General features: G+C 37.9%; 1 protein-coding gene across 13 annotated transcripts in view; it reads left to right on the top strand.

Annotated features, from left to right (window-relative positions):
- Positions 1 to 26263, top strand: part of LOC138757088 (zinc finger and BTB domain-containing protein 7C) — a 259055-nt gene that overhangs the window by 172226 nt on the left and 60566 nt on the right. For 9 of the 13 annotated variants that reach the window (XM_069923845.1, XM_069923842.1, XM_069923846.1 and 6 more), the window contains 2 exons: positions 3899 to 3963; positions 12259 to 12413. The exons of 1 other annotated variant lie outside the window; for it this stretch is intronic. In XM_069923845.1, coding sequence (XP_069779946.1) covers positions 12385 to 12413 — 29 coding nt within the window. In that variant the 5' untranslated portion in view covers positions 3899 to 3963; positions 12259 to 12384. Of the gene's footprint in view, positions 1 to 3898; positions 3964 to 7180; positions 7238 to 12258; positions 12414 to 26263 lie in introns of all 13 variants that reach the window. 3 more of the 13 variants (XM_069923840.1, XM_069923843.1, XM_069923850.1) reach the window with 3 other exon arrangements.

Genomic DNA, 26263 nt, shown 5'->3' with positions numbered 1-26263 from the left:
TGCATGTTGATTGAAAATTCTCAAATTAAAATATTTTTTAAAAAGTTAAAAATCCAAAACTATATTAAAAATATGTGGAACTTCAAACTAAATTTGATCTCCTTTCAACATATATAATTGAATGCCAACTTTTGAAGAATACGAGTCTGTTCTATATTCATGGTGATAAATCTGGTAAGTTGTTAGCTAATCAGTTGCAAGGATTTGAAGCAAGAAGGAAAATTACAAAAATTAAAATGGAGGATGGTAATGTTATTTTGGATCACTCCAAGATTAATGACATATTCAGGAATTTTTATTCCCAACTTTACACTTCTGAATTTCAAAATGATAATAGAAACATAGAAACATAGAAGATAGGAGCAGGAGTAGGTCATTCGACCCTTCGAGCCTGCTCCGCCATTCAATGAGATCATGGCTGATCTTAAAGTTCAGTACCCCGTCCCCGCCTTCTCTCCGTAACCTTTAATACCCTTATACTGAAGAAATATATCTAATTCCCTCTTAAATATATTTAGTGAACCTGCCTCCACTGCCCACTGTGGCAATGAATTCCACAGATTCACCACCCTCTGGGTATAGAAATTCCTCCTCATCTCGGTCCTAAATGGTTTGCCTATTATCCTCAAACCATGGCCCCAGGTTCTGGATTTTCCCATCATTGGAAACATCCCATCTGCATCCATTCTGTCCAGTCCTGCCAGAATTTTATTTGTCTATCTATCCCCTCTCAATCTTCTAAACTCCAGGGAGTACAATCCCAATTTGCGCAATCTTTCCTCATAAGTCATTCCTGCCATTCCAGGTATCAACCTGGTGAATCGCCTCTGCACTCCCTCCATTGCAAGAACATCCTTCCTTAGATAAGGTGACCAAAACTGCACACAATACTCGAGGTGGGGTCTCACCAAGGCCCTGTACAGCTGCAGTAAGGTATCCTTGTTCCTATACTCAAACCCTCTTGATATGAAGGCCAACATACCATTTGCCTTTTTAACCGCCTGCTGTACCTGCATGCTCGCCTTCAGAGACTGATGTACAAGTACCCCTAGGTCTCTCTGCACTTCCCCATCTCTTAATCTATTGCCATTCAAATAGTAATCTGCCCTCCGGTTTGTATTACCAAAGTGGATAACCTCACATTTATCCACATTGTAGTGCATTTGCCATGTATTTGCCCGGTCCCTCAATTTATCCAAATCACACTGGAGCTTCCTGACCCCCTCTTCCGTGCACACAACCCCTCCTAGCTTAGTGTCATCTGAAAATTTGGAGATATTACATCCAATCCCCTCATCCAGATCATTAATGTAAATTGTGAACAGCTGGGGTCCCAGTACAGATCCCTGTGGTACCCCACTGGTCACCGCCTGCCACTCAGAAAACGAGCCATTTATCCCAACTCTCTGTCTTCTACCTGCCAACCAGTTCTCAATCCACATCAATACTTTTCCCCCAATCCCATGAGCCTTGATTTTGGAAGCCAGTCGTTTATGCGGGACCTTATCGAAGGCCTTTTGGAAGTCCAGGTACACCACATCCACTGGCTCTCCCCCATCTATTTTACCTGTCACCATCTCAAAGAATTCCAATATATTTGTCAAGCACGATTTACCTTTTGTAAATCCATGTTGACTCTGTCCGATCCCTTCTCTGATAGTCATATGCTCCGCTATTACATCCTTAATAATGGATTCCATCATTTTGCCCACTACTGATGTAAGGCTCACAGGCCGATAATTCCCCGCTTTTTCTCTACCCCCCTTTTTAAATAGTGGGGTAACATTAGCTACCCTCCAATCCATGGGTACTGATCCTGAGTCTATTGAGTTCTGGAAAATAATTCTTAAAGCATCTGCTATCTGAATGGCCACTTCCTTGAGTACCCTAGGATGTAGATTATCAGGCCCTTGGGATTTATCTGCCTTCAATCCCATCAATTTCCCCAAGACCATGTCCTTAGAGATACTGATTTATTTCAGTTCCTCCCTTGCATTAGTCTCTATGTTCCCAACATCCTTTGGAGGTTATTTGTATCCTCTCTTGTAAAAACAGAACTAAAGTAAGAATTTAATTGGTCTGCCATTTCCTTATTCCCCATTATATATTCCCCTGATTCCGACTGCAAAGGACCTACTCTGGATTTCACCAATCTTTTCCTCTTGACATATTTATAAAAGCTTTTGCAGTCGGTTTTTATATTTGCCGCAAGCTTACTTTTGTAATTTATTTTTGCTCTCTTGATTAATCCCTTTCTCCTCCTTTGCTGCATCTTGAACTGCTCCCAGTCTTCGGTTGAGGTAATTTTTTTGGCCAATTGATATGCTCTCTCTTTGGACCCAATGCTGTCTCTAATTTCCCTTGTTATCCACGGTTTATTTTTATGCCAAACCGGTATAAACGATTTTTGCAATTTCTCCATTAGATCTGTGAATGCTTTCCATTGTCTATCCACAGTCAACTCCCCCATAAACACCACCCAATCAATCTTACTCAACTCCCGTCTCATACCATCATAATTCCCTTTATTTAAATTCAGGACCTTAGTCTCGGTTTTAATTTCATCACTCTCCATGTCGAGTGAGAATTCGATCATATTGTGATCGCTCCTACCCAAAGGGCCTCGCACAACAAGATTGCTGATTAGCACCTTATCATTGCATAATACCCAATCTAAAATGGCTTGCTCCCGAGTTGGTTCCTCAACATATTGGTCTAGATAACCGTAAACATTCAAGGAATTCCACCTCCTCTGTATTTTTACCAATTTGACTAGTCCAATCTATATGCAAATTAAAGTCTCCCATGATGACAGCTGTTCCCTTATTGCACGCTTCTCTAATTTCTCTTTTAATGCCTTCCCTCACCTCTACACTACTATTTGGAGGCCTATATACCACCCCCACTAACGTTTTCTGCCCCTTGCTATTCCTCAGTTCTACCCATATAGATTCCGCATCTTCTGAGTTAATATCCTTCCTGTCAATCGTGTCGGTCCCTTCTCTCACCATCAATACTACCCCACCCCCTTTTCTTTCTTGCCGATCCCTCCTAAATATCGTATACCCCGGGATGTTGTTCCCAGGCTTGCCCACCCTGCAGCCATGTTTCTGTAATCCCAATCAAATCATATTTGTTTATCTCAATTTCCACAGCTAATTCATCTACCTTGTTCCGAATGCTTCTTGCATTAAGATATAAAGCCTTCAGATTTGCTTTTTTCACCCTCCTTGCTCTTTCTGATTTTTTACTTTCGCTGCCTAACCTAACTTTTCCTGTTTTATCTTTTCTGTCCTTTGCCCTATCTACAAGTTCCCACCCCCCTGCCAAATTAGTTTAAACCGCACCCGACGGCTGTACCAAACCTAGCTGCCAATATATTGACCCCTTTTGGGTTTAGGTGTAACTCATCCTTCCTGTCGATGGAAATTTTTTTGAATTGTTTAAACATTCCCATGCTTTCTCCAGATAACAAAATGAGATTAGATGAACTATATCACAAATAGATATAACTGTAGGTATCTCTTCTTTTCAATCTGGAAATTCACCGAGCCTTGACAGGTTTCCTGTGGAATTTTTAAATAATTTTCTTCTTTGCTCTCAACTTATTTAAGTTCTGTGTTGTCTGGTTCGTTCAAGGAATGTAAGCTTCCAGCATCATTTAATGAAGCTGATATTACTCTATTGCAAAGAAAGGTAAAAGATCCTCTAGAGTGCTCCTCCTACAGACTAATTTCTTTATTAAATGGTGAAGTTAACATTTTGGCTAAAGCTTTGGGCCGTAAATTGGAGAATATTTTACCATTAATTATATCCAAGGACCAAACCAATTTTATTAAAAACCATTACTCTTATTTCAATATATGTCGCTTATTTGACATTTTATATTCACCCACAGGTGTGGTTCCTGAATGTGTCTTTTGTTTAGACGCAGAGAAAGCATTTGACCGTGCTGAGTACCAGGTATCTATTTGCGATTTTACTAAAAAATAATTTTGGTCTAAGTTTTATAATAAAGATAAGATATATCCTACTTGTGCCCTACTGCTATAATTCTCATTAACTTTCAACAGTCACAACCTTTTAATCTCCAATGAGGAACCCATCAAGGGTGTTCACTAAATCCATTATTTTTCAAACTGGCTATAGAGCCATTAGCAATTGGATTTTGAAGCTGCGAGGACATCTTGGGGATTTTGGGGAAGGGAGTGCAACATAAAATTTCCCTTGATGCAGATGAACTTTTGCTTTTCCTATCAAGCCCTGATACCTCCCTACCTTCTATGATGTCCTTACTTACTTAACTTGGTCAGTTTTTACAAACTAAATTTGCATAGAAGCAAACTTTTCTCTGTGAATATACTTGCATCAGTGTATACTAACTTTTAAAATTGTGAAAGATCATACACTTATTTACGTATTAGTTACAAGAAAACATGTATTTTTATATATATATATATAAAAAATCTTTACCCTGTTAAGACATGTGAAACAGTGCCTAATGCAGTGGTCATCCTTGGCTACATTTTTGGTGGGCCGGATTAACTATTAAAATTAATATTTTGTCTAAATTTTTATATCTTTTTCATACTATACCACCGTTTATTCCTAATTTTTTTGACTCTTTAGATTTTATTATATTGTCCTATATATGGAAGAGTAAGCAAATCTCTATTAAATAAAGTTCACCTTGAGAAATCTAAAAGAAATGGAAGTATGGCACTGCCTAATTTTTTATTTAATTATTGAGCGGCCAATATATGCAACTTTATGTTTTGGATACACTTTCGTAAATGACTTGACTGTCTATTGTGGGTAGCAATGGAGTTGTGTACAGCTAAAAATATCTCCATTCCATCTTTTCTTGGATCCTCACTTCCTTTCACTTTTGATAAATCTATTGATAGTCCAGTTAGGCACACCCTAAGGCCCAGTTCAGAAAATATTTTGGATTTTATGTTTTCTCACTTTCAAGTCCTATTCTATCCAATCATTTTTTCTAACCTTCCTTACATGACTCTGCGTTTCAAGAATGGCATGGACTGGGTTTTAAAGATCTTTTTTTGTTGATAACTCCTTTGCATCATTTGAACAACTTTCTGAAAAGTTCAAATACCCATTTTTTCAGATATTTGCAAATCAGACATTTTCTCCACTCTCAGATATCTAACTTCCCTCGTGTACCTGATACGAACATTGATGATGTGTTTTTTAATTTACAATCTACTCTTAGAGGTTTAATATCCATTATCTTAGAATAAGATGGACTTCTCAGTTAATATTAGGCAAGTTAAAATCGCTGACAACCCTATTATTCCAACCAGCAATCTCCCAATATACTTGCTGCTCAAAATTCCTGCTGGCCATTTGAGGGTCTATTGCACAAACCCATTAAAGTGAATCACCCTTTTCTTATTTCAAAGTTCGACCCATATAATCTCACTGCACAATTCCCAAGAATAGCTTTTCTAAAAACTGTCATGAAGTTCTCCCTAATTCAAATTGCAACCACTTTCTCCACCTCTATCATGCCTGCAGCATATTTACCCTGGAACTACCAGTACTGTCCCTCCCTCAATCCATTTTCTATTGTAGTTATATACCTAAGCATATCCTAAGTTCATCTGGCTCACCTGTCAGATTTCTTAATTAAAAAAAAATGCTGTGTAATTTACTGGACCTTCCTTGATCCCTGTCCTTACCCAGCCAGTCCTGCCTACTGGACCTGCTCATGTTATCTTCTAACTTACCTCAAGTTTTTCATCTGCTGTACTATTAATTTGGTTCCCATCTGCTTCCCCTTCTAGACTAGTACAAACCCTTCTAGTAGCTCTAGCAAATCTCCCTGCTGGTCTCTCAGTTTGGATGCAACCTATCACTCTTGAATGGGTGACCTCTGCCTGGAAGGGAACCCAGTGGTCCAAGAACCTGAATCCCTCCCTCTCAAAGCACCACTTCAATCATACATTTATGTGCCCTACCTTCCTATTTTGACGGCCTCCTGTGTGTGGCACTCTGAGTTCCTACTTCTTTACTTTCTGCCTAATTCCCTATATTCACATTACAGGGCCTCATCCTTTTCTTCTATTTGTTGTTGGTACTGATGTCTCCATTATCTCTGGTGCTTAAGCTCCTATTTGAGAATGTTCTGCAACTGCTTGGAGACAATCTTGACTCTGGTGCTGAGAGGCAACATAGCATCCTCACATCTAATTTTCAGTTCCAGAATCTTCTGTCTGACCTCATAACTATCAAGGCCCCTATCATTTCAGCTTTCCTGAACTCCAGCTTCTCCTGCTGTGCTTGAGCCATTACTTGCATCAAAGACCGAGCTGCTGCTCTCCTCTTAAAATACACCCCTCCCTTCATCCAGTCAAACATTATCCAAAATGAGATACTTACTACTGAGGGAAATGACCACAGAGGAATTCAGCAATCCCTGTCTTCACCCACTACTTTTCCTAGTGGTGACAGTGTTACCTATACCTTTAAAATGACCTCCTCACTAAAGCCTCTAACTATTATGCTCTTAGCATCACAGATGCCCCAGAGTGAGTCCAACTGCATCTATAGCCATTGAGGTTGTCAAGAGTATCAAGTTCCTTGGTGGAGAATCTCACCTGGTCCCTGAACACCAACTCTATAGCCAAGAAAGTGATGCAGCACCTCTACTTCCTCCAAAGGATGAGGAAAGTTTATCTCCCACCCTCCATCCTCACTACATTTTACAGAGAATATATTGAGATCATCTTGTGCAAATGCATCATTGCCTAGTTTGGAACCTGTACCACCTAGGACCCCAAGACTCTGCAGAGGATAGTGAAGTTACTGGAAGGTCCTTCCATCCAGATTGGGCAACAGTTTTATCCCTCAAGTCAACAGGCTCCTGAATTCCCAGAGCATATGTGGATAGTGTACCGTAGATGTTTACTGTATATATCTTAATATTTTAATATTTCAATATGTTTAACTTCTATTCTAACATATTTATGTAAATATGCTCTTTGGTCCTGGAGAAACGCTATGTTGTCTTTACCATGTGAGCATGGTATGAACGATAAATAAAGGTATCTTGACTTGACTTGAGTCAATGTAGTCCGTCCAGAGCTGCAGCTTAAATGTATTCCCACAGTTATAATCACTGGCTCACTGAGGTTTCTCTGATCTCCATACTCTGCAGAAAGAGCATACAACTTCCCTGACTGCAATTATTAAACCACCAAGACAACATAGGCAAGTAAGACCTCGCCAAAGCCTCTTGAATCAAAGCCTCAGCAGTTATACATCTCAATAACCACTCTTAAAATGGCCGCTCCACTATGGCTGCTCTTCCCAAAGATTTAAATTCTTTGCAATGCTGATATTATTTAAAAGTGCACTTTATCTGAAATATGAATTTATTGGAATAAGTAAATTAATGACAAACTTATATTTGTTGAATACATTTTTGCCAAAAATGTACTGTTTGTCCAAATATTGGATTTCACCTATTGGTGCATCACAGGATTAGCATCAGCATTAAATCAGGGTCTGCCTCAAAATAAATAAATAAATAAAACCCACACCCAGTTTTTTAGGGTATTAATACCTTTGGGTGTTTTTTTTCTTTGGAAGAATTGTAGAGGGGAGCATTATTTTATAGTGTGTAAATATATTAGTAGTTAAATAAGATGTCTCAATTGAATTTTGCAACTTTTAATGTGCAGGGGTTAAATAATCCAATTAAGAGAAAGAAAATATTGGTTTATATTTAAAAAAATGAAAATTGCTTTTTTTACAAGAAACACATTTGACTGAGAAAGAACATTTTTTCTGAATCCTGGACTTTATTGAATCTTTATGCCCCTAATATAGATGATGAGCCATTTATTTCAGAAGCTTTTTTATTGTTAACTGAAGCTAATGAAAATATTTTAGTTGGTGGTGATTTTATCTGTGTTCTCGACCTTTTATTGGATAGAAATCCAAAAAAGTATAAGGAAATCAAAGATGGCAACACAAATTAATACGTTAATGAAAGATTTAAATTTGATGGATATTTGGAGAAAAGTTAACCCTGCAGAGAAAGATTTTTCTTTTTAGTCTTTGAGACATGATTCATTTTCTAGAATTGATTTATTTTTGGTATCAGCACATTTACAAGCTGAATATAAAAGTAGAGTTATATCAGATCATTCACTATTACTTTTTTCTTGCGGAAGTTCGGAGGTAGTACGTCCATCATTTAGATGGAGGTTTAATGTAATGTTATTGAAGAAACCAGAGTTTGTTACTTTTGTTAAAGAGCAGATTTCTTTATTTTTGACTGAAAATATTAATTCTGTGGATAATCATTTTGTAATATGGGATGCTTTATAAGCTTATTTGAGAGGACAGATCATTAGTTATTCTACGAAAGTTAAGAAACAATATATGGCAGAAAGTTTAGAGTTAGAAAATAAGATTGCTGAGTTAGAGAAGGATTTTCAGAAAGATATACCAGAAGATTTTTTTTTAAAAGGTGCATTAGAGAGGTTGAAATTGCATTATAATATTTTACAAACTTATCAGTTTGAGCACTTAATTAATTGATCTAAACAACGTTATTATGAGTTGGGGGAAAGAGCTCGTAAGGTAATTGCTTGACAATTGAAAGCTGAACAGGTGTCTCGGACCATTAATGCTGTTAAGATGGATTCAATAATAACATAAGTCTCAGGAAATTAATGACCAGTTTTATTCATTTTATCAAAAATTATGTACTTCTGAGGGGAAACAGGATAATGGTTGTATTGATTCTTACTTATCTAAATTAAAGTTACCAGTATTAGATGGAAATGTTGTTCAGGAATTGGAATCTCCATTTATGGATTTTGAAATTAAGGAAGCTATTCAGGAAATGTCAAACAGAAAGACCCCAGGGGATGATGGATTCCCTGTGGAATTTTATAAATTTTTTTACAATGATTTTTCTAATGAATTTGGAGAAGTGTTGAATCAAGTTACTGAAGATCAGAAGTTACCAGAATCATGTTCTAGTGCTTTAATAACTGTCATTCCAAAAAAAGATAGAGATTCATTAAAATTGTCTTTGTATAGACTTATTTCTTTATTAAATGTGGATTATAACATTTTAGCAAAAGTATTAGGTAATAGACTTGCTAAATATTTTCCTAAATTGGTACATATTGATCCAACAGGTTTTATTAAGTATAGAAATGCATCAGACAATATATTTTGATTAATTACTTTGGTCAATGCATATCGAAAGCAACCTAACCATCCTATGGTTATTAGATGCAGAAAAAGCTTTTGGTAGGGTTGAGTGGGATTTTTTATTTAAAGTGTTAGAGAAATTTAAATTCAGCCCTTTTTTAATTGGTTGGATTAAGGCTTTATATACGAACCTGATTGCTAGGGTGGTGACAAATGGATAGATTTCTTTACCATTTAAATTGACTCATTCAACTCGACAGGGCTGCCCATTGTCACCAGCCTTATTTGCATTGGTTATTGAACTGTTAGCTCAGGCTATTAGACAAAATGAAGAAATTAGAGGGATGAGGGAAGAATGAAGAATATAAAATTTACTTATTTGCGGACGATGTGTTGGTATACTTGAGGAACCAGAACAGTTGTTGAAACAACTGCAAGAGTGTTGAAATTTGGAGAATTATTGGGATATAAAGTTAATTGGGATAAAAGTGAAATTTTAGCATTTGGAGTGGGAGATTATTCTGAATTTAAAACAATTACAAAATTAAGGTGGACAAGTAAAATTAAATATTTAGATGTGTATATGGATATGAATTATCCATCATTATATCAATTAAATTATGTACCTATATTAAGACGGATTAAAGCAGATTTGATTAAGAGGAAAGATCTTCCATTAACTTTGATTGGTCAGGTTAATTGTACTAAAATGAATATTTTCTTCTACCTTGTTTACTTTCTAAGGGTTTTTTCAAGATTTGAATAAAGCAGTGTGTGAGTTTTTATGGAATGGTAGATTAGCTCGAATGGTGTTGCATAGATTTACATGGAAGTATACATTGGGTGGACTACAACTACCACATTTTCAAAATTATTATGAAGCGGTCCAGTTGAAATTCATTAGTAGATTGATGGACTTAGATCAGCCTCCTAGCTGAGCTAGGAGATGGCGTGTATTCCTAGGGTTGAAAGACAAGAATTTATATTTTGTTGGGATTCGAATTTGTTACAGCAATATGATATGCCGATATTGAAACATTTATTAAAGATTTAGTTAAAAAATAAAGGGTGTTAGGGTCGAAAGATAAATTATCTATTTTAACTCCATTGTATAACAATCAGTTTATTCCTTTTTCAATGTTTAACAATCATTTAAAGATTTGGGATTCTAAAGGTATAAAGACAATACAAGATTGTTTTGTAGAGGGGCAATTTCTTTCTTTTAATCAACTGAGAGAAAGATTTGATATACCTGTAAATTCTTTGTTTGTGTATCATCAACTTAGGACTTTGATAAAAGATAATTATGGTAGAGAGATGATTTTACCAACTTTGTCGAGATTTTAATATTTGATTTCCTTTATACCGAAAAAGAGTTATGTTTCAGTTATGTATAATTTGTTACAAGATATTATGGATAAACCAGATTGGGAGAAATCTAAACTTAAATTGAAGAGTGATTTAGTATTTATTTTTGCTGAAGAAGATTGGGTGAATATGTGTCAAGACAATGTTATTAAATTGACTAATGTGGGATATGGAATGGTTAATTATAATTTTTTACATCAATTATATTTGACCCCAGAAAAGTTAAAAAAAATATGGGTTTAGTAATTCGGATTCTTGTTTTAGATGTGATTCATATATTGGAACTTTACTACATGCTGTATGGAATTGTGTTAAAGTTCAATCATTTTGGCAAGGAATTCAAGTAGTTTTGGAGAAATTATATAATTTTATACTACCGTTAGATCCAACGATTTTCTTGTTGGGAAATTTATATTCATTAAGGGGAATGGGATTGGATCAAATTCAAATTGCTTTAGGGGTGGGGGGGAGGGATGGGTATTAATGAAAAATTTTATTTGACTATTTTTATATTGTATGCTATGTTTCAGTTATCTTTTAAATAAAGTATGGAAAAAAATTAAACATTTTCTTGAGGCTGTTTCAAACAGCAAAGTGTATGTGCAAAAAGAAATGATAAAACTGCAGATTCCAGCAGAACCAGGCCTACTTCTCACAATTTTTCCATTCAACGCATAATCCCCCTGACAGCCACATAGCAACAATTCAGTGTCATTGAGATAGGGATGTTTCAATATAAAAGGACATAGCGCTCAGCTCTTTACAAATGTATTTTGAAATATGGATGTGCCAAAAAGAAAGGTCTTAAGCACTGGCAGTGTGGTGGGAGACGATTAGAAAAACCTGGCAAATCACAATAGTTTCCAGAAACAGTGAGACCCCCAGATGAGGATATCTTTCTTCTTTGGCTTGGCTTCGCGGACGAAGATTTATGGAGGGGTAATGTCCACGTCAGCTGCAGGCTCGTTTGTGGCTGACAAGTCCGATGCGGGACAGGCAGACACGGTTGCAGCGGTTGCAAGGGAAAATTGGTGGGTTGGGGTTGGGTGTTAGGTTTTTCCTCCTTTGTCTTTTGTCAGTGAGGTGGGCTCTGCGGTCTTCTTCAAAGGAGGTTGCTGCCCACCGAACTGTTAGGCGCCAAGATGCACGGTTTGAAGCGATATCAGCCCACTGGCGGTAGTCAATGTGGCAGGCACCAAGAGATTTCTTTAGGCAGTCCTTGTACCTCTTCTTTGGTGCACCTCTGTCACGGTGGCCAGTGGAGAGCTTGCCATATAACACGATCTTGGGAAGGCGATGGTCCTCCATTCTGGAGACGTGACCTACCCAGCGCAGTTGGATCTTCAGCAGCGTGGATTCGATGCTGTCGGCCTCTGCCATCTCGAGTACTTCGATGTTATGGATGAAGTCGCTCCAATGAATGTTGAGGACGGAGCGGAGACAACGCTGGTGGAAGCGTTCTAGGAGCCATAGGTGATGCAAAAGTAAAAGTGCATTGCACTAAAAATACTGCTCTTTTTTGAAGATACTCCATGGATACTCCCCACAAATCTCTCCCTCACCCTCATCCCCATCCCCATTGTCAACCTCATCCCACTAGTGAACTTTTACCCCTTTCAATTTCACAGAAAGATTAGGCCTGAAAAGTTAGCACAATTTAATGTTCATTCAGCATTCTTTGTCTCCTCTGTTTAGGTTAGGGCAGTAAGGACCAGGAAGGAGATAGCCTACACAGGACGGGGTCCCTTCTGAGTTCAACGCCTCACCCAAGCTAGAGGAAACCATTATGGGCAGAAGGGACACAGTTGCCTAAACTGCCCAATGACCAAAGGCAATATGAAATCTGCCAGGTAAGCCCACTAGAAACCTTCTACTGTGATCTTACAACCTCTTTGATTTCATCAACAACATTGTCATGTATGCTACTATACCAAGAATTGTACACAGTGCCAGATCTCAATTAGACCAGAGGCCAGAGGTAAATTGGGAGTCCCTGTCCAAAGTTATATGCTCTGGAACCCCAAATCTAGACACCCAGTTGTGAAGGAGGGCCCTGGCGCACATTTCTGCCTACCATATGTATGTAGACGTGGCTGAAACAGCATCGTGGCGGTTGAAATGACTGTCGGGGGGTTTTAGTGTGAGAATGGATTTTCGAGGTCTGGCACCGTGTACAATTCCTGGCCCACTGGCTGACCTCTTTGCGGAAGCCATGCCAGACAAATCGACTAGCAACCATTTTGATGGTCGTTTTGATGGCGATGTGTGCCAGGTTTTGTATGACCTCAAAAATGCGGCTCCTCCAGGTAGTAAGAATGATAGGACAGTCTGCTCCCCAGGGCCAAGCTGTATATCATCCAACTGGAGGATGGTAATCACAGTATGATTTCCTTGTCCACTACCTGTGCTTCAACCAGAGCCATATAGTCAATGCTAGATGTTGAGGTGTGTACTGCCTGTAATGTGGACTTGACAAGGCATCGGCCACCACATTGGATTTTCCCATAATAAGCTGAATATCAGTAGAAAATTCTGAGATATATGAAATGTGCCCTTGTTGCCTGACTGACCACGGGTCAGAAACCTTAGTGAAGGCAAAGGTGAGGGGCTTGTGGTCTGTAAAAATTTGGAACTTCCTGTCCTCATGGAAGTATCTAAAATATCTGATTGCCAGGTACAATGCCAGGAGTTCTCTATCAAAAGTACTATATTTCAGTTCAGTCGCCCACGAATGTCTACTGAAAAATACAAGGGGTTGTCAGTGTTCACTCACCCACTATTCCAAAACTCCCTCTACTCCTGTGTCAAAAGCATCCACTGTGAAAACAGTGGAGGCATCAGCTTTAGGGTGTATCAGGAGGGCAGTATTAGCTAGGGCATCTTTTAGTTCCCTGGAATGTATCAGATGCCTCTTGGTTCCACAAAATCATCTTCTTTGTACCGGTCATAAGGGAGAATAAAGGTTTCATGGTGCGAGCCGCCCCTGGTAGGAATGTGCAGTAAAAATTCACCATGCTGGTGAACTCTTATCATCCCCTTACTATTGTAGGCTTGGGGAACGCCCAAATGGCCTCTACCTTGTCGGGTAGCGGTTTAGCCCCGTGGCACTCAATTCTGTAACCTAAAGAGTCAATTGAGTCTTTGCTAAACTGGTATTTTGCTGGATTAATTGTCAGGCCAAACTCACTCAACCTGTGGCACAACTCTCTGATGTGAGCGGCATATTCAGCATGGTCACAGCTTGCAAACAGAACGTCATCAAGATAGATGAACACAAACTTCAAATCCCTGCCCACAGCATCCATAAGCCTTTGAAAGGTCTATGTGGCATTTTTTTAGGCCGAAGGGCATTCTGAGGAATTCAAACAGACCAAATGGTGTAATAATGGCAGTCTTTGCGATATCCTACGGGTGGATGGGGATCTGATCATAGCCATGGATTAAGTCGATTTTGGAAAATATCCGTGCCCCCTGCAGGTTTATGGAAAAGTCTGAATATGGGGGATGGGGTATCTATTCAGCATGGTGGCTTCATTTAGCCGGCAGTAGTTCCCACATAGTCTCCCACCCCCTGATGCCTTAGGGACCATGTGGAGGGCTGTTGGAGCGGCGACAATGCCAAGTTCCTCCATTTTAAAAAACTCCTCCTTGGTGAGGTTAAGTTTATCTGGCAGGAGGCAGTGTTCTCTGGTGTGAAGTGGGGGGCCTTTAGTCAGGATATGACGTGTTCAGGCTCAGTGGAGTTAAAGTGTGGCATTGCAATGGAGGGGAATTTGGCTAAAATCTTGGCAAACTCATTGCTTGGACTTGCCACTGAGTGTAGACGAGGAGCGGTCAGTTTGGTGCCTTCAAGTGCAAGGGTCTGAAAGGTCTTTGCATGTACTAGCCGGTGGCCTTTGACATCGGCTAGAGAGGAGTTGGCTTTCAGGAAGTCCACCCAAGGAGAGGCTGGTGGACGTCTGCTAAGGCAAATCACCACGTGTAGTGGTGGTTGCTGAAATCGAGGGAAATAGAATGAGTGATGTAAGTCTGTATTGAAGAGTTATTGGCAACTATAACATGAACCTTACCTTCCGATGGCGAGTGTCGGAGGTGTGGGGTGGGGGGGGGGGGAGGATGCTGACCTCGGCATGTGTCGACAGGAAGCATTGGCCTGACACTGTATCTGGTCGTGGAGAAGGTTGTTGTGTAGGCCAGCCACCGTAGCCATAAACAGTGGCCGGCGTTGGCGTTTCCCAGGAACCCTCAGGATGATTGCATCAGCGGGCCTCAGCTCCCCATCGCTGATGATAGAACCAATACAGCTCACCAGGATTTGCAGGCTTTGAAGAAGACTTGCTAGGTGATTTGTCAAGTGACCTCCTGGTAGCCCGATGTTGACGAGAAGAGGCCACATGGTCTAACAAATCGCAGGCATCCCTTTTTCAACCCAGAGCAGATTGGCTCTGGCGACCACCTTTCTGGGGTCGGCGAAGTCCTCTTCGCCAAGTAGCCTGATGTCCTCAGGTAACCTCTCCAGGAACATTTGGTTGAATAGAGCACAAAGGGTATGGCCATCATTCAAGGCAAGCATGTCGCTCATGAGGGCGGATGGGGCCCTGTCCACGTGTAGCAGAAGGGCAGCGCGTTCACACCATGAAAGCCCAAAAGCTTGGGTTAGTAGCTCCTTAATGGCCTGATACTTCCCTTGTTCCGGAGGTTTCTGGAGGAAGTTGGTAATGCGAGCAGCCATGTCCTGCTCAAGGGCACTGACCACGTAGTAAAAGTGGGTGTCGTCAGCTGTGATTGTCGTACAGCGAACTGCGCCTCATCTTGCTGGAACCACACCCGAGGCTGTGATGACCAGAAGCTGGGCAGCTTCAACAAGACCATGTTGATCAGAGGCTGGTCACGCATTCTTCAGCTCCACAATAATGGTTGGACCTGTCAGGGCTATAGTGGCTGCTGCTGCTGGAGAGGTTACCCTCAAAGAAGAAGATACACACTATGGGAGTGAATTCAACACTGTTTTATTGTGCTGGCTGCCCTGCTTATAAAGGGCACAAAAGCCCATCTCAGATGTCATCATGGCCCCCAACTGGTGGCATTACAATCTGCTTCCTGGGATTGGTCATTTAGTGCTATCCGGGGAGGGCCAATCAGTGAGCCCCTCTCATCCCCGGGTGTGGCTGTTTCCCTAGCTCCACCCGATTGGCTGCTGCTGGCCAGCCCATTAGAGTGGGGTGCTGCAGCTCGGTGGTGCTGAGTCAGGCGCCAACTTCAAAGCGCGTAGTCCATCTCGGCCGGCTGTGTAGGCCGCGGGCTCCTGATGTCAGGTTGCCACGTTTGGCATGGTGCATTCAGCAGCCCACTATGGTATCACCTTCATTTTGACGCAGTTAACTCTTCCCACTAAAGTCTCTCCATTTCTGTGGGTCTCTTTCTATCTTCTGTAAGAAGAGAAACATCATTTAGTTTGTACAGATTTTGCAAGCTATTGTCAGTAGCTATTCCAAGATATTTTATTTCATCCATCTTCCATTTAAATTTACTTCCTTTTTGGTATCTTTCATATTAAAAATTTGATAATGGAATTTATTTTGTAACCTGATATTCTATCATTTTTTTTTAGTGTTCTTTGTACTTTTTACAAAGATTTAGCCAGTTCTGATAGGTACAATAGCACATCATTGGCAAATAGACTGATTTTGTGTTCTTCTTGCCCGACTTTGAAACCCTTTATATTCTGATCCCTTCTTATTATCTCTGCCAGTGGTTCAATTGCTAAAATAGAAAGTGCTGGGGACAAGGGGCATCCCTGTCTGCTCAATCTACTCAGGTGGAACACTGCCAACATTTGATCATTTTAGCTTGTATAAAGTTTTTATCAAATTTATAAATGTTCTTCCTATACCAAAATTTTCCATTGTTTTAAATAAAAAGGGCCATTCTAAATGGCCCAGGGAGACTGTAATACTTGGACTTTGTTCAAATTTTGTCATGTGTATTAAATGATCTCCTGGACTATTTGAGGAATTCCTTCCTTTAAGAAATCCTGCTTGATCTGTATTTATCAGTTTTGGCAAGTATTGTCCTAACCTATTAACATAATCAGAATTTAACAGGGCTATTTGTCTGTATGACAAAGATTTTAGGAAGTCCTTATTCTTTTTTGGTAACACTTTAATCATTGCATTTGAGAATGATTCTGGGAGAGTCTATGGACCTTCTTGGTCCAGGACATTCATTAATAGGGGCATTGATAATTTTAAAAATGTCTATAAAACTCAGGTGAAAATCCATCTTCCCCTGATGATTTATTAGCCTGAAGGGTGCTCAGGGCCTTTTTGATATTTTTCCTTGTGATGGGAGTATCTAATTCTCTTTTCTCTCTCTTCTAGTTTTGGAAGTTCAACATTCAACAAAAATTCTTCCATTTCATTCTCATCTAATAATTTTGTGTAATATTGTCTAAAAATGTCATTAAATTCTTTTTGGTTATTAACTAGGGTAACTATCTGTTTTTATAACACTTATCATTTTTGATGACTCCTCTGTTTTAATCTAAGGCTAAAACTTTGTGTGCCCATTCACCTAACTCATAGTATTGTTTAGTTTTTAATATAGCTTTTTCTGTCCTATATGTTTGTATTGTATTGTATCTTAGATTTTTATTCTCCATTCATCTGAATTCTTCCTGTAATCACTTTCTTTGATTTTTTTTCAAATTCTTTAATATCTTTCTCCAAATTGTTTACTTCTGCCATATGTTCCCTCAAGATTCTTTGTATTGGATATAATTTGTCCCTTTAAATATACTTTGAGTGTGTCCCATATCAGAAAACTATTATTAGTCTCTTTATAAACTATTATTAGTCTCTTTATAAATTTGCAGAAATCTGTTCTTTTAAGCAATGTAATATTGATACACCATCTGTATACATTCTCTTATTTTTCCATTATTGCTATGGTTAATATTAATGTAGAGTGGTCTGATAGAAGCCTTGCTTTGTGTTCTGTTTTTATCACTCTACTTTTTAGCTGGGAAGACATTAAAAATAAATCAATCTTTGTATGTGAGTCATGCACCTTTGAGGTAAAAGAATAGTCTCTCACTGTGGGATTTAATTGCCTCCATACATCAATAAGATTTAGATTGTTCATATATAAATCGTGTTTTTTGCTGCTTTCACCCTTGTTATTGTTCTTGCTGATTTATGTAGTATTGGGTCGAAGCAAAAATTAAAATCTCCTCCAACCAATATATTTTGTCTTCCCTCTGCTGTTTTTAAGAAAATATCCTTCATAAAGGCTTCATTGTCATAATTTGGAACATAAATATTCATAAATATCCATACTTCTACATAAATTTTACAATGTGTCCTTACATACCTTCCGGCTTGATCAATTGAAGAATCTTCTATTAACACTGGTGTATTTTTATTCATTAGAATCACCACCCCTCTTGCCTTTGAAACAAAGGAAGACAATATTCTTTGTCCCACCCATCCTCTTTTTAATTTATCATGTTCCAATTTAGAAAGATGTGTTTCCTGCAAAAAGATGATATCCACTTTTAATTTCTTTAAGTATGCCAATACCCTCTTCCTCTTAACTGATTCATTTATCCCATTAATAAAGACTAATAAACTTCAGTGTTTTATCTATACCATTTTTCAAACAGATATTAGTATAACTATAAAATCTTTCCTTTTTTTTTAAATACTGTCATAACATTTCCCTTTTAAGAGACATTCTAACACATACATATCCTCTTTAAGAAACATACACACATCCCTAGTTCTGATGGTGACATTAATAATAATACCCAAAGCCTGCAAAAAAAGCCCACGAATTCTTCTTCTTCAGAAGAAGAAACCCACCCTTTAGCATCATCTTTTAAAAGCGCTTCTCTTCCAATTCTCTTTTTTAGAGGGATACATTGGTAGGCTGCATCCTTCATAATTATTTTTTAGTCTCAATGTGGATAGATTCTTGCAGGCAGCAATACACTCACCTATTTATCTGCAAGATGGAAACTGTTAGAAATTGATTAGAAGAGAAAGAAATCAATTGAATAGAGCCTTACAAAAAAATTAATGTAAACAAAATTTGTAAATTTAAAGTTAATTTAGACATACAGCATGGTAACTGGCCATTCCAGCCCACAAGTCCTTGTCGCCCAATTTACACCCAATTAACCTACACCCCCGGTGCATTTCAAATGGTGGGAGGAAATCAGAGTTCCTGGGGAAAACCCACAACAACAAAGAAGAATGTACAAACTCCTTACAGACAGTGCAGGATTCAAACCCCGATCCTGATTTCTGGCACAATAAAGACATTGTGCTAACCACTCTGCCAACCATGACCCTAATCTGTAGTCTAATGTGATTGTGTTCTTTGAGGAAAAATTATTTTTGGCACTGAACAAATATTCAAATTCCAAGAGAAAATGTGATGGTTTATTTCAATGATATCCAGTATACATTTTGCAAAACAATTTGTTATATCATTTTTATTTCATTCACTGCTAGTGCAACTGATTTGCTTCAAAAATTCTCTCATTGTGAATTTGAATGCAATAGACACTTACTTTCCTAGCAACGCTTACATCCCATGAGTGAGTTAAAAGGAATCTGACAGAGGAGTACTCGCAGATACATCACTGAGATTTTTCAGCTGTTTTACCAAAGACTGAAGTCTTAAAATACATATGCCTATTACCACATTGGAATTGTATACTTTTTCCAAATTTAGTATGCAGGACTAATGCTGAAATGACTGGAAGTCTATTCAGAATTAAAATGATTTTGAATCATATAATTTCTGGGTAAAATTAGTTTTATTTTTGGGTTGACTTTAGAAACCTTGAATTAAGGTTTAACTAAGGCAATTTTTGCAGCCCTGCTTCATTCTCAGCTCCGTTTCAAATGCATCTGCAGCTGAAACTTTATCAATGAGCTTTAATATGAGTATTATTCACCATCTTGGACAGCACAGTTAGCGTAGCATTATTACAATGCCAGCAACCCAAGTTCAAATCTGGTGCTCTCTGTGAGGAGTTTGTGCATTCTCTCTGTGACTGCATAGGTTTCCTCCTGGTGTTCTGGTTTCCTCCCACCATCCAAAAACATATGGGGTTTGTAGATGAATTGGTGTATTTGGGCGGCACGGACTTGTTGTCCAGAAGGGCCTGTTACTGAGCTGGATATCAGAATTTTTTTTTAAAAAGCCCTCCCACTCTGATTGCTTTGTCTGTGGCTTCCTACATTGTTAGAACAAGACCCATTGCATGCTTGAGAACAACATCTCATCTTTCATCAGGGCATGTTTCAGCCTGAGGATTCATTTTTAAATTCTCCAACATTAGATAGCTCACTTTTTCTTTAAGTTATCAAGACTGGTGATGTTTGCCTGCTGTCCCTCTTTATTTTTTCTTTTTCTTTCATTTGTCCATCTGCCCTGTCAGACATGACCCAGTAGGCTGGACTATACAACATTTTACATGTTTTATAACATGAGCAACACATTGCACAAAGTAGCTGACTTGTTTCTTTTTCTGAATACTTTATTTCAACATTTCCATATATGCCGTATATATACAACTTTGTACATTTTCCATATTTGTACAAATTATTTCTGATTACAAGAATATAGTGATACCCCCTCCCTAATCCCCCTCCCCAAACCCCTAAGCAGTAATAATGATAAAACAATACTTAGATATTCTCAAATTATATAGTAACGTAATAAAGAAAGAAAAAGAAGGAAAAAAACTAAAGAACTAATGGATTATATTAGGATAGAGCACAGGGCACCAAGGATTTTACCAAACTGTAATTCCTTTACTCGTCTTGTGGAGGGTTATCATAGGTTCCAGTGACTGGAAGAAATAGAATTAAACAATAGTACCAACCATATATATGGGCCCAAAATTTGTGGAAATATATTGTTTATTTCCTTAAATTATGCATAATGCTTTTTATAATGGAATATATTTTTGAAGTTCTATATTCAATCTATCTATTCCTAAATGAGAGTCTGATTTCCAAGTTACTGTGATGAACTTTCTTGCCACCACCAGTACTACTTTAACAAATTTCTTATGAGTTAATGACAACTTCAATTTTGGTCTCGTCCCTTCTACGGTCTTTAATAAAAATAAGTCAGAATTTTGTGGATATGTAATACAAATAATTTTTTCTAAGAGGTACTCTACTTTTACCCAGAAAGGTTTCACTTTTAGACATGACCATATAAAATGCAAAAAGGTACCTTCATCCTCACCACATTTAAAACTTGTATTTTATAAATCCAATTTTATGCAATTTACATGGTGTGAATCATAGCTGATGCATGAAATTGTATTGTCTTAGTCTGTATCGCACATTAATTTTATTGGCCATACAATCTCAACACAAATCTATCCATGTTTGCTCATCTATTGTAATATTTAAATCCTGTTCCCATTTTTGTTTAGATTTATGAAGCCCAGCTTTAAGATTGCCCTTTGCAACAGAGGGTACATTGCAAAACTAAATTTCCATACAGTCCCTCATATAATAAAAATTTCCACTTCACTACAAGGAGGCAACAGCCTCTCCAATCCCAATTTATCTCTTAAGTATCTTTTTATTTGAAAATAGCAAAAAAGTATATTTCTAGTTATTCCGTTTTTAATTTTCAATTGCGGGAAAGACATCAGCTGCTCTTTCTTAATACAATCTTCAATAATTTTAATTCCTTTATCTGACCATAGTTTAAAAAGAGTATCAATCTATTTTGGAATAAAGTATTAGGTGATATATCTCCTTCTATTTCAATTTTCCCATCTATCCTATCCCAAATGTTTTAATAGAGGTGTGTCTTTAATTCCTATCATTAATTTTGAATTCCATTTATAAATAAAAGAAGCAGCTATTGTTTTCTCTTGATCAAAGCTGGTATGTTCTCTCCTTCAAACAAAAAAGATGCAATAAATCTAATTGAGGCTTCCCTATAATTGTTAAAGTTTGGGAGTGTTAATCCCCCCCATTTCATATTTCCATGTTAACTTTTGCATTGACACTTGCAACATTTTATCTTTCCATCAAAATTTTCTCACACATTTATTAAGATCCTTAAAAAAAATTTGAGTTTGCAAACTGAATTCTTGGAAAAATATTCATCTTTATACAATTTTTAGCCCTCCCTATTAAAGTAATAAGTAGAATCATCCACTTTTTCAAATCTTCTTCAACTTTATGAAGCAATGGTAAATAATTCAGTTTATATTATCATCCATCTTAATCCCTAAGTACTTAATCCCATTCTTTGGCCATTTAAATTTGGTGTTTCTCTGACATTAGGTATCGTCCCTTTTTGTAAAGAGCATAACTTCACTCTTATCCCAAATTTTTTTGTATCCTGAAACTTGCCCATACTCTTTCAACCTAAGATGTAGTTGTCTTGAATATGGTTCAGGTTCAGATAAATATATCAATATATCATCTGCAAATAAACTAATTTTATGCTCTTCTTGACCGATTCTAAACCCCTTAATTCCCATGTCTTGTCTAATTATCTCTACAAGTGGTTCAATCACCAAGACAAATAATGCTGATGACAAATGACATCCTTGTCTACTAGATCATTGTAACTTAAATGGAGCAGCTATCTGTCCATTTGTTACTACTTTAGCCTTCAGACTAGTATACAATGCTTTAATCCAATTAATAAAGGTTTGTCCAGTCCAAATTTTTCCAATACCTTAAATAAAAAATCCCATTCAATTCTGTCAAATGCTTTGTCCGCTTCTGATACCACCGCCACTCTCAAATCTCTTTTTTGTGCTAAGTGAACAATACTCAACAATCTCACTGTGTTGTCAGCAGCTAGTCTCTTTTTAACAAAACCTGTTTGATCAACATTTATTAACTTAGGAAGTAATGTATTTATTCTTTGCAACAATTTTATAATCCCCATTTAATAAAGATATTGGTTAATATGAAGCAGGTTTCAAAGAGTCTCTGTCTTTTTTTGGTATCACTGTGGTTGAAAAATATCAGGTAATGTATCTTTTACATAAGCTTGTGGTATCATTTCCATAAATAAAGGAGTTAATAAGTCCTTAAATTTCATATAAAATTCAAATGGAAAACCATCCTCCCCTGGAGATTTATTACTTTGCAATGTACTCGTAGCTTCTTGATTTCTGTTTGATCAATGCAGGAATTCAGTTCCATCTGATCTTCCAAAGATATTCAAGGCAAATTTATTTGTGATAAGTACTTATCAATTTTACTTTCACCTTTTAAAGATTCTGAACTATATAACTAGAATAAAAGTTTTTGAAAGAATCATTTTTATCTTGAGGTTTATAACCTATTGTATTATATTCTTTCCAAATAGTATTTATTGTTCATGAAGCTTGTTCTACCTTTAATTGCCATGCTAATACCGTATGTGTCCTTTCAGCTAGTTCATAATATCTTTGTTTAATTCCTGTTGTTGCTTTTTTCTGTTCTATAAGTCTGCAAAGTATTAAATTGAAGCTTCTTATTGATTAACAACCGAATTTCTTATTCACAAGTCTTTTTCCATATCTGTTTTTTTTTTCTAATTGGTCTATTTCTCTAATATATTCTTTCTTTATGTTGGAAAAAGAGCTTATTATTTGTCTTTTTAAATAAGCTTTCAGTGCATTCCAATCATAAACTTATCATTTAAATTTACATCATGAAATAATTGAATTTGTGCTCTTATAAAATCATAAAAGTTTGACATTTTCAAAAGCAAAGTATTTAAGCTGCGGGGGAACCGGAGCTGCGGGGGAACCGGAGCTGCGGGGGAACCGGAGCTGCGGGGGAACCGGAGCTGTGGGGGAACCGGAGCTGCGGGGGAACCGGAGCTGCAGGGGGAGTATGTTGGGGGGGGACCAGAGCTGTGGGGGAACCAGAGCTGGGGGGAGTATGTTGGGAGGGAACCGGAGCTGAGGGTGGGGGGGGACCTGGAGCTGAGGGGAACTGGAGCTGGGGGTGTACGGGGGGCAGTGCTGGGGGGGTGTATGGGGGGGCAGTGCTGGGAGGGTGTTTGTTGGTGGGGGAACCAGAGCTGAGGGGGTGTATGTTGGGGGAAGGGAACTGATGCTGGGGGGTGTACAGGAGGGGAACCGGAGCTGAGGGTGGGGGGGACCTGGAGCTGGGGGTTGTCCGGGGGGTGGGGGAACCAGTGCTGGGGGGTGTACATTGGTGGGGGGAACTGGAGCTGGGGGTGTATGTTGGGAGGGGGAACTGGTGCTAGGGGGTGTATGTGTAGGGGGTGAACCATCACTGGGTGGATGTACAGAATCAGAATTTATTGGCATGAACATGTCTCATTCATTGTTTTGCTGTGCCATAATTGCAGATGTGAAATCACTATAATTACATTTCCATAAATATGATATTAAAAATCTATAAACCAATTTTTCTTTATCAGGCATTTCAATCTGCATTTAACAGAGGTGAATTATCAGACACAATTCTCACTTTATACTCGATATTAAGTATTCTACCCTAAAGCTGCGCTGAAAATAGGAAGAAATCTATTCTAGCATATGAATCATGCCCGCTGGAATAAAAGGAATAGTCTCTTTCTATAGGATGTACCCTCCTCAATATATCTATGAAATTCATATCCTTCATTAATGTCAAAGTTGTCTTAGCTACTTTACTTCTTAACACTCCTCTTGTAGACTTATCTAATAGTGGATCTAATCAAAAGTTAAAATCACCTCCTACTAATGCATTCTCATGTGCATTGGCCAAGGTAAGGAAGGTTTCCTGAATAAACTTCTCATCATCAGCATTAGGAGCATATACATTTAGAAGAGTCCGTAATTCAGAAAATATTTGACAATGTATCATTACGAACCTGCCTGTTGGATTTGTTTCAACATACTGAATGGTATTAACTTTGAATTGAATGAAGGGGATATGACATGACCTACCCAATCTGTTTTCAATTTCAAATGTTCTTTTTCTATTAAGTGTGTTTCTTGTAGAAAAGCTATATCTACTCCCATTTTTAATGTATACAAGAATTTTTATTCTGTTTATTTTCCCATTAACACTATTTATATAAACATTTTAAAATGTTATCATTTTACTCATTTTAATATATATTTGTCACTCTACTTCCATGACCCCTCACAAAATTCCTCCACCTAACTCCACTACTCATCATCTAACGTGCCTTAATGTGACCTTCCTGACAATCCAAAGATAGAAATAAAATACAGAAATATAATAGAATAAGACATATTCCAGAATGTAGTACTATATAATTAAAAATAAAGAATTTCCTCTGACTTGCATTGCCAATAGCAGCAACACTGTTACCCTTCATTGTGCGGGTTGCAACTGAAGTCACTTATACACACATGAATGAGCAATGGTTAGTAGCCTCCTTCACCTCCCCAACCCTCCTGAAATTTATCACATATTTTCTTTAAAATTAGTCATTTTTTAAACATATTCCAGTTTTAAAAATTTCATTTTGAAAGTTAAATGCCAGAATCAGACTTTAAGGTCTTCATCCAGTCTGTAGTCTTGGCAAGCCTTGAACAAATTCCTCTTCTTCCAGACAGCTCACAAAGAATTTGTTTTGACCATTCAGCAAGGAGATTTTCAAAGTTGCAGGGTGGCGTAAAAATGAACGGTATCTCATGAAGTCTTTTTCACAGGATTAAATTTTTTTCTCCTTTTCAATAAATGTTCACTTATGTCAGGGTAAAATAAAAATTTGCCTATTTCATATTCGAGCGGACCTTTCTTGAGCTTTTTGAGCATCAATTCTCAAAACTTTCACACTGTACTGATAACGCACGTATTTTATCAGAATTGAACGTGGGTTCTGCCCTGGGGGTGGTTTCTTTCAAAGGGCCCAATGAGCCCTTTCAATCTCAATAGCTCCTACAAAGTTTTCCAAGAACTTTTGTAATCCATTTTTGAAATGGATATCTTTTTGTACTACCCCATATTTCACATCCAATATTTTAATACTATTTCTTCTTCTTCTATAATTTTCCAAGGTATCCACTTTTTGACAAAGATTTTGGTTTGTCACAGTCAGAGCAGTCTCATTGTTTCCCATCTGAGATACTCTAACTTGTTCCACATCATCTTTTACTGTTTTAACTTCTTAATTTATTTCATCCATACAACTTATGTATGGCCTCTGTTACTTTATTTATTTCTATTTTCATTTCATCTTTCATATCACTTCTCATACTTCTGATTTCTTTAACTATATCCACATTACTCCTTTGATTGGGAAATTAGTGGCTCAATTTATGCCTTCTTGTGCATCACCTTCATCATCCTATTTGCTGCCTGAAGTTGAAGCTTCTGCCTCTGACGCTGACTTGGACAGGGCTGCGTGACTTCTGGCTTGACCCAAGGTTCCTTCTTCTTCAGCACCATTACCCCATTCATCTAGGTGCAGCACACTTCACTGCAGCAGTGGAGGCTGGCCCACTCATCTCGGGGACAGCAAAAATGCTAGTCCCTGGCTCCAGAGTCGTCAAAGGCCCTACTGCCCATTTTTGCTTTTCTTCTTTGCATGGAGCAGGTAAGTCAGTATTGGTTTTATCCCTTTTCCCTATGTTCGTGAGTATCAGAAGCTGTTTAATGGAGTTTGTTTAACAAGTACATTACTTTTTCACACTTTTTGAACTGAATTCGAGGAGTTAGGTTTT

Source organism: Narcine bancroftii, chromosome 3 (assembly GCF_036971445.1).
Source record: "Narcine bancroftii isolate sNarBan1 chromosome 3, sNarBan1.hap1, whole genome shotgun sequence".
Classification (NCBI taxonomy): Eukaryota; Metazoa; Chordata; class Chondrichthyes; order Torpediniformes; family Narcinidae; genus Narcine; species Narcine bancroftii.
This window is presented reverse-complemented; position numbering and strand designations above follow the sequence as displayed.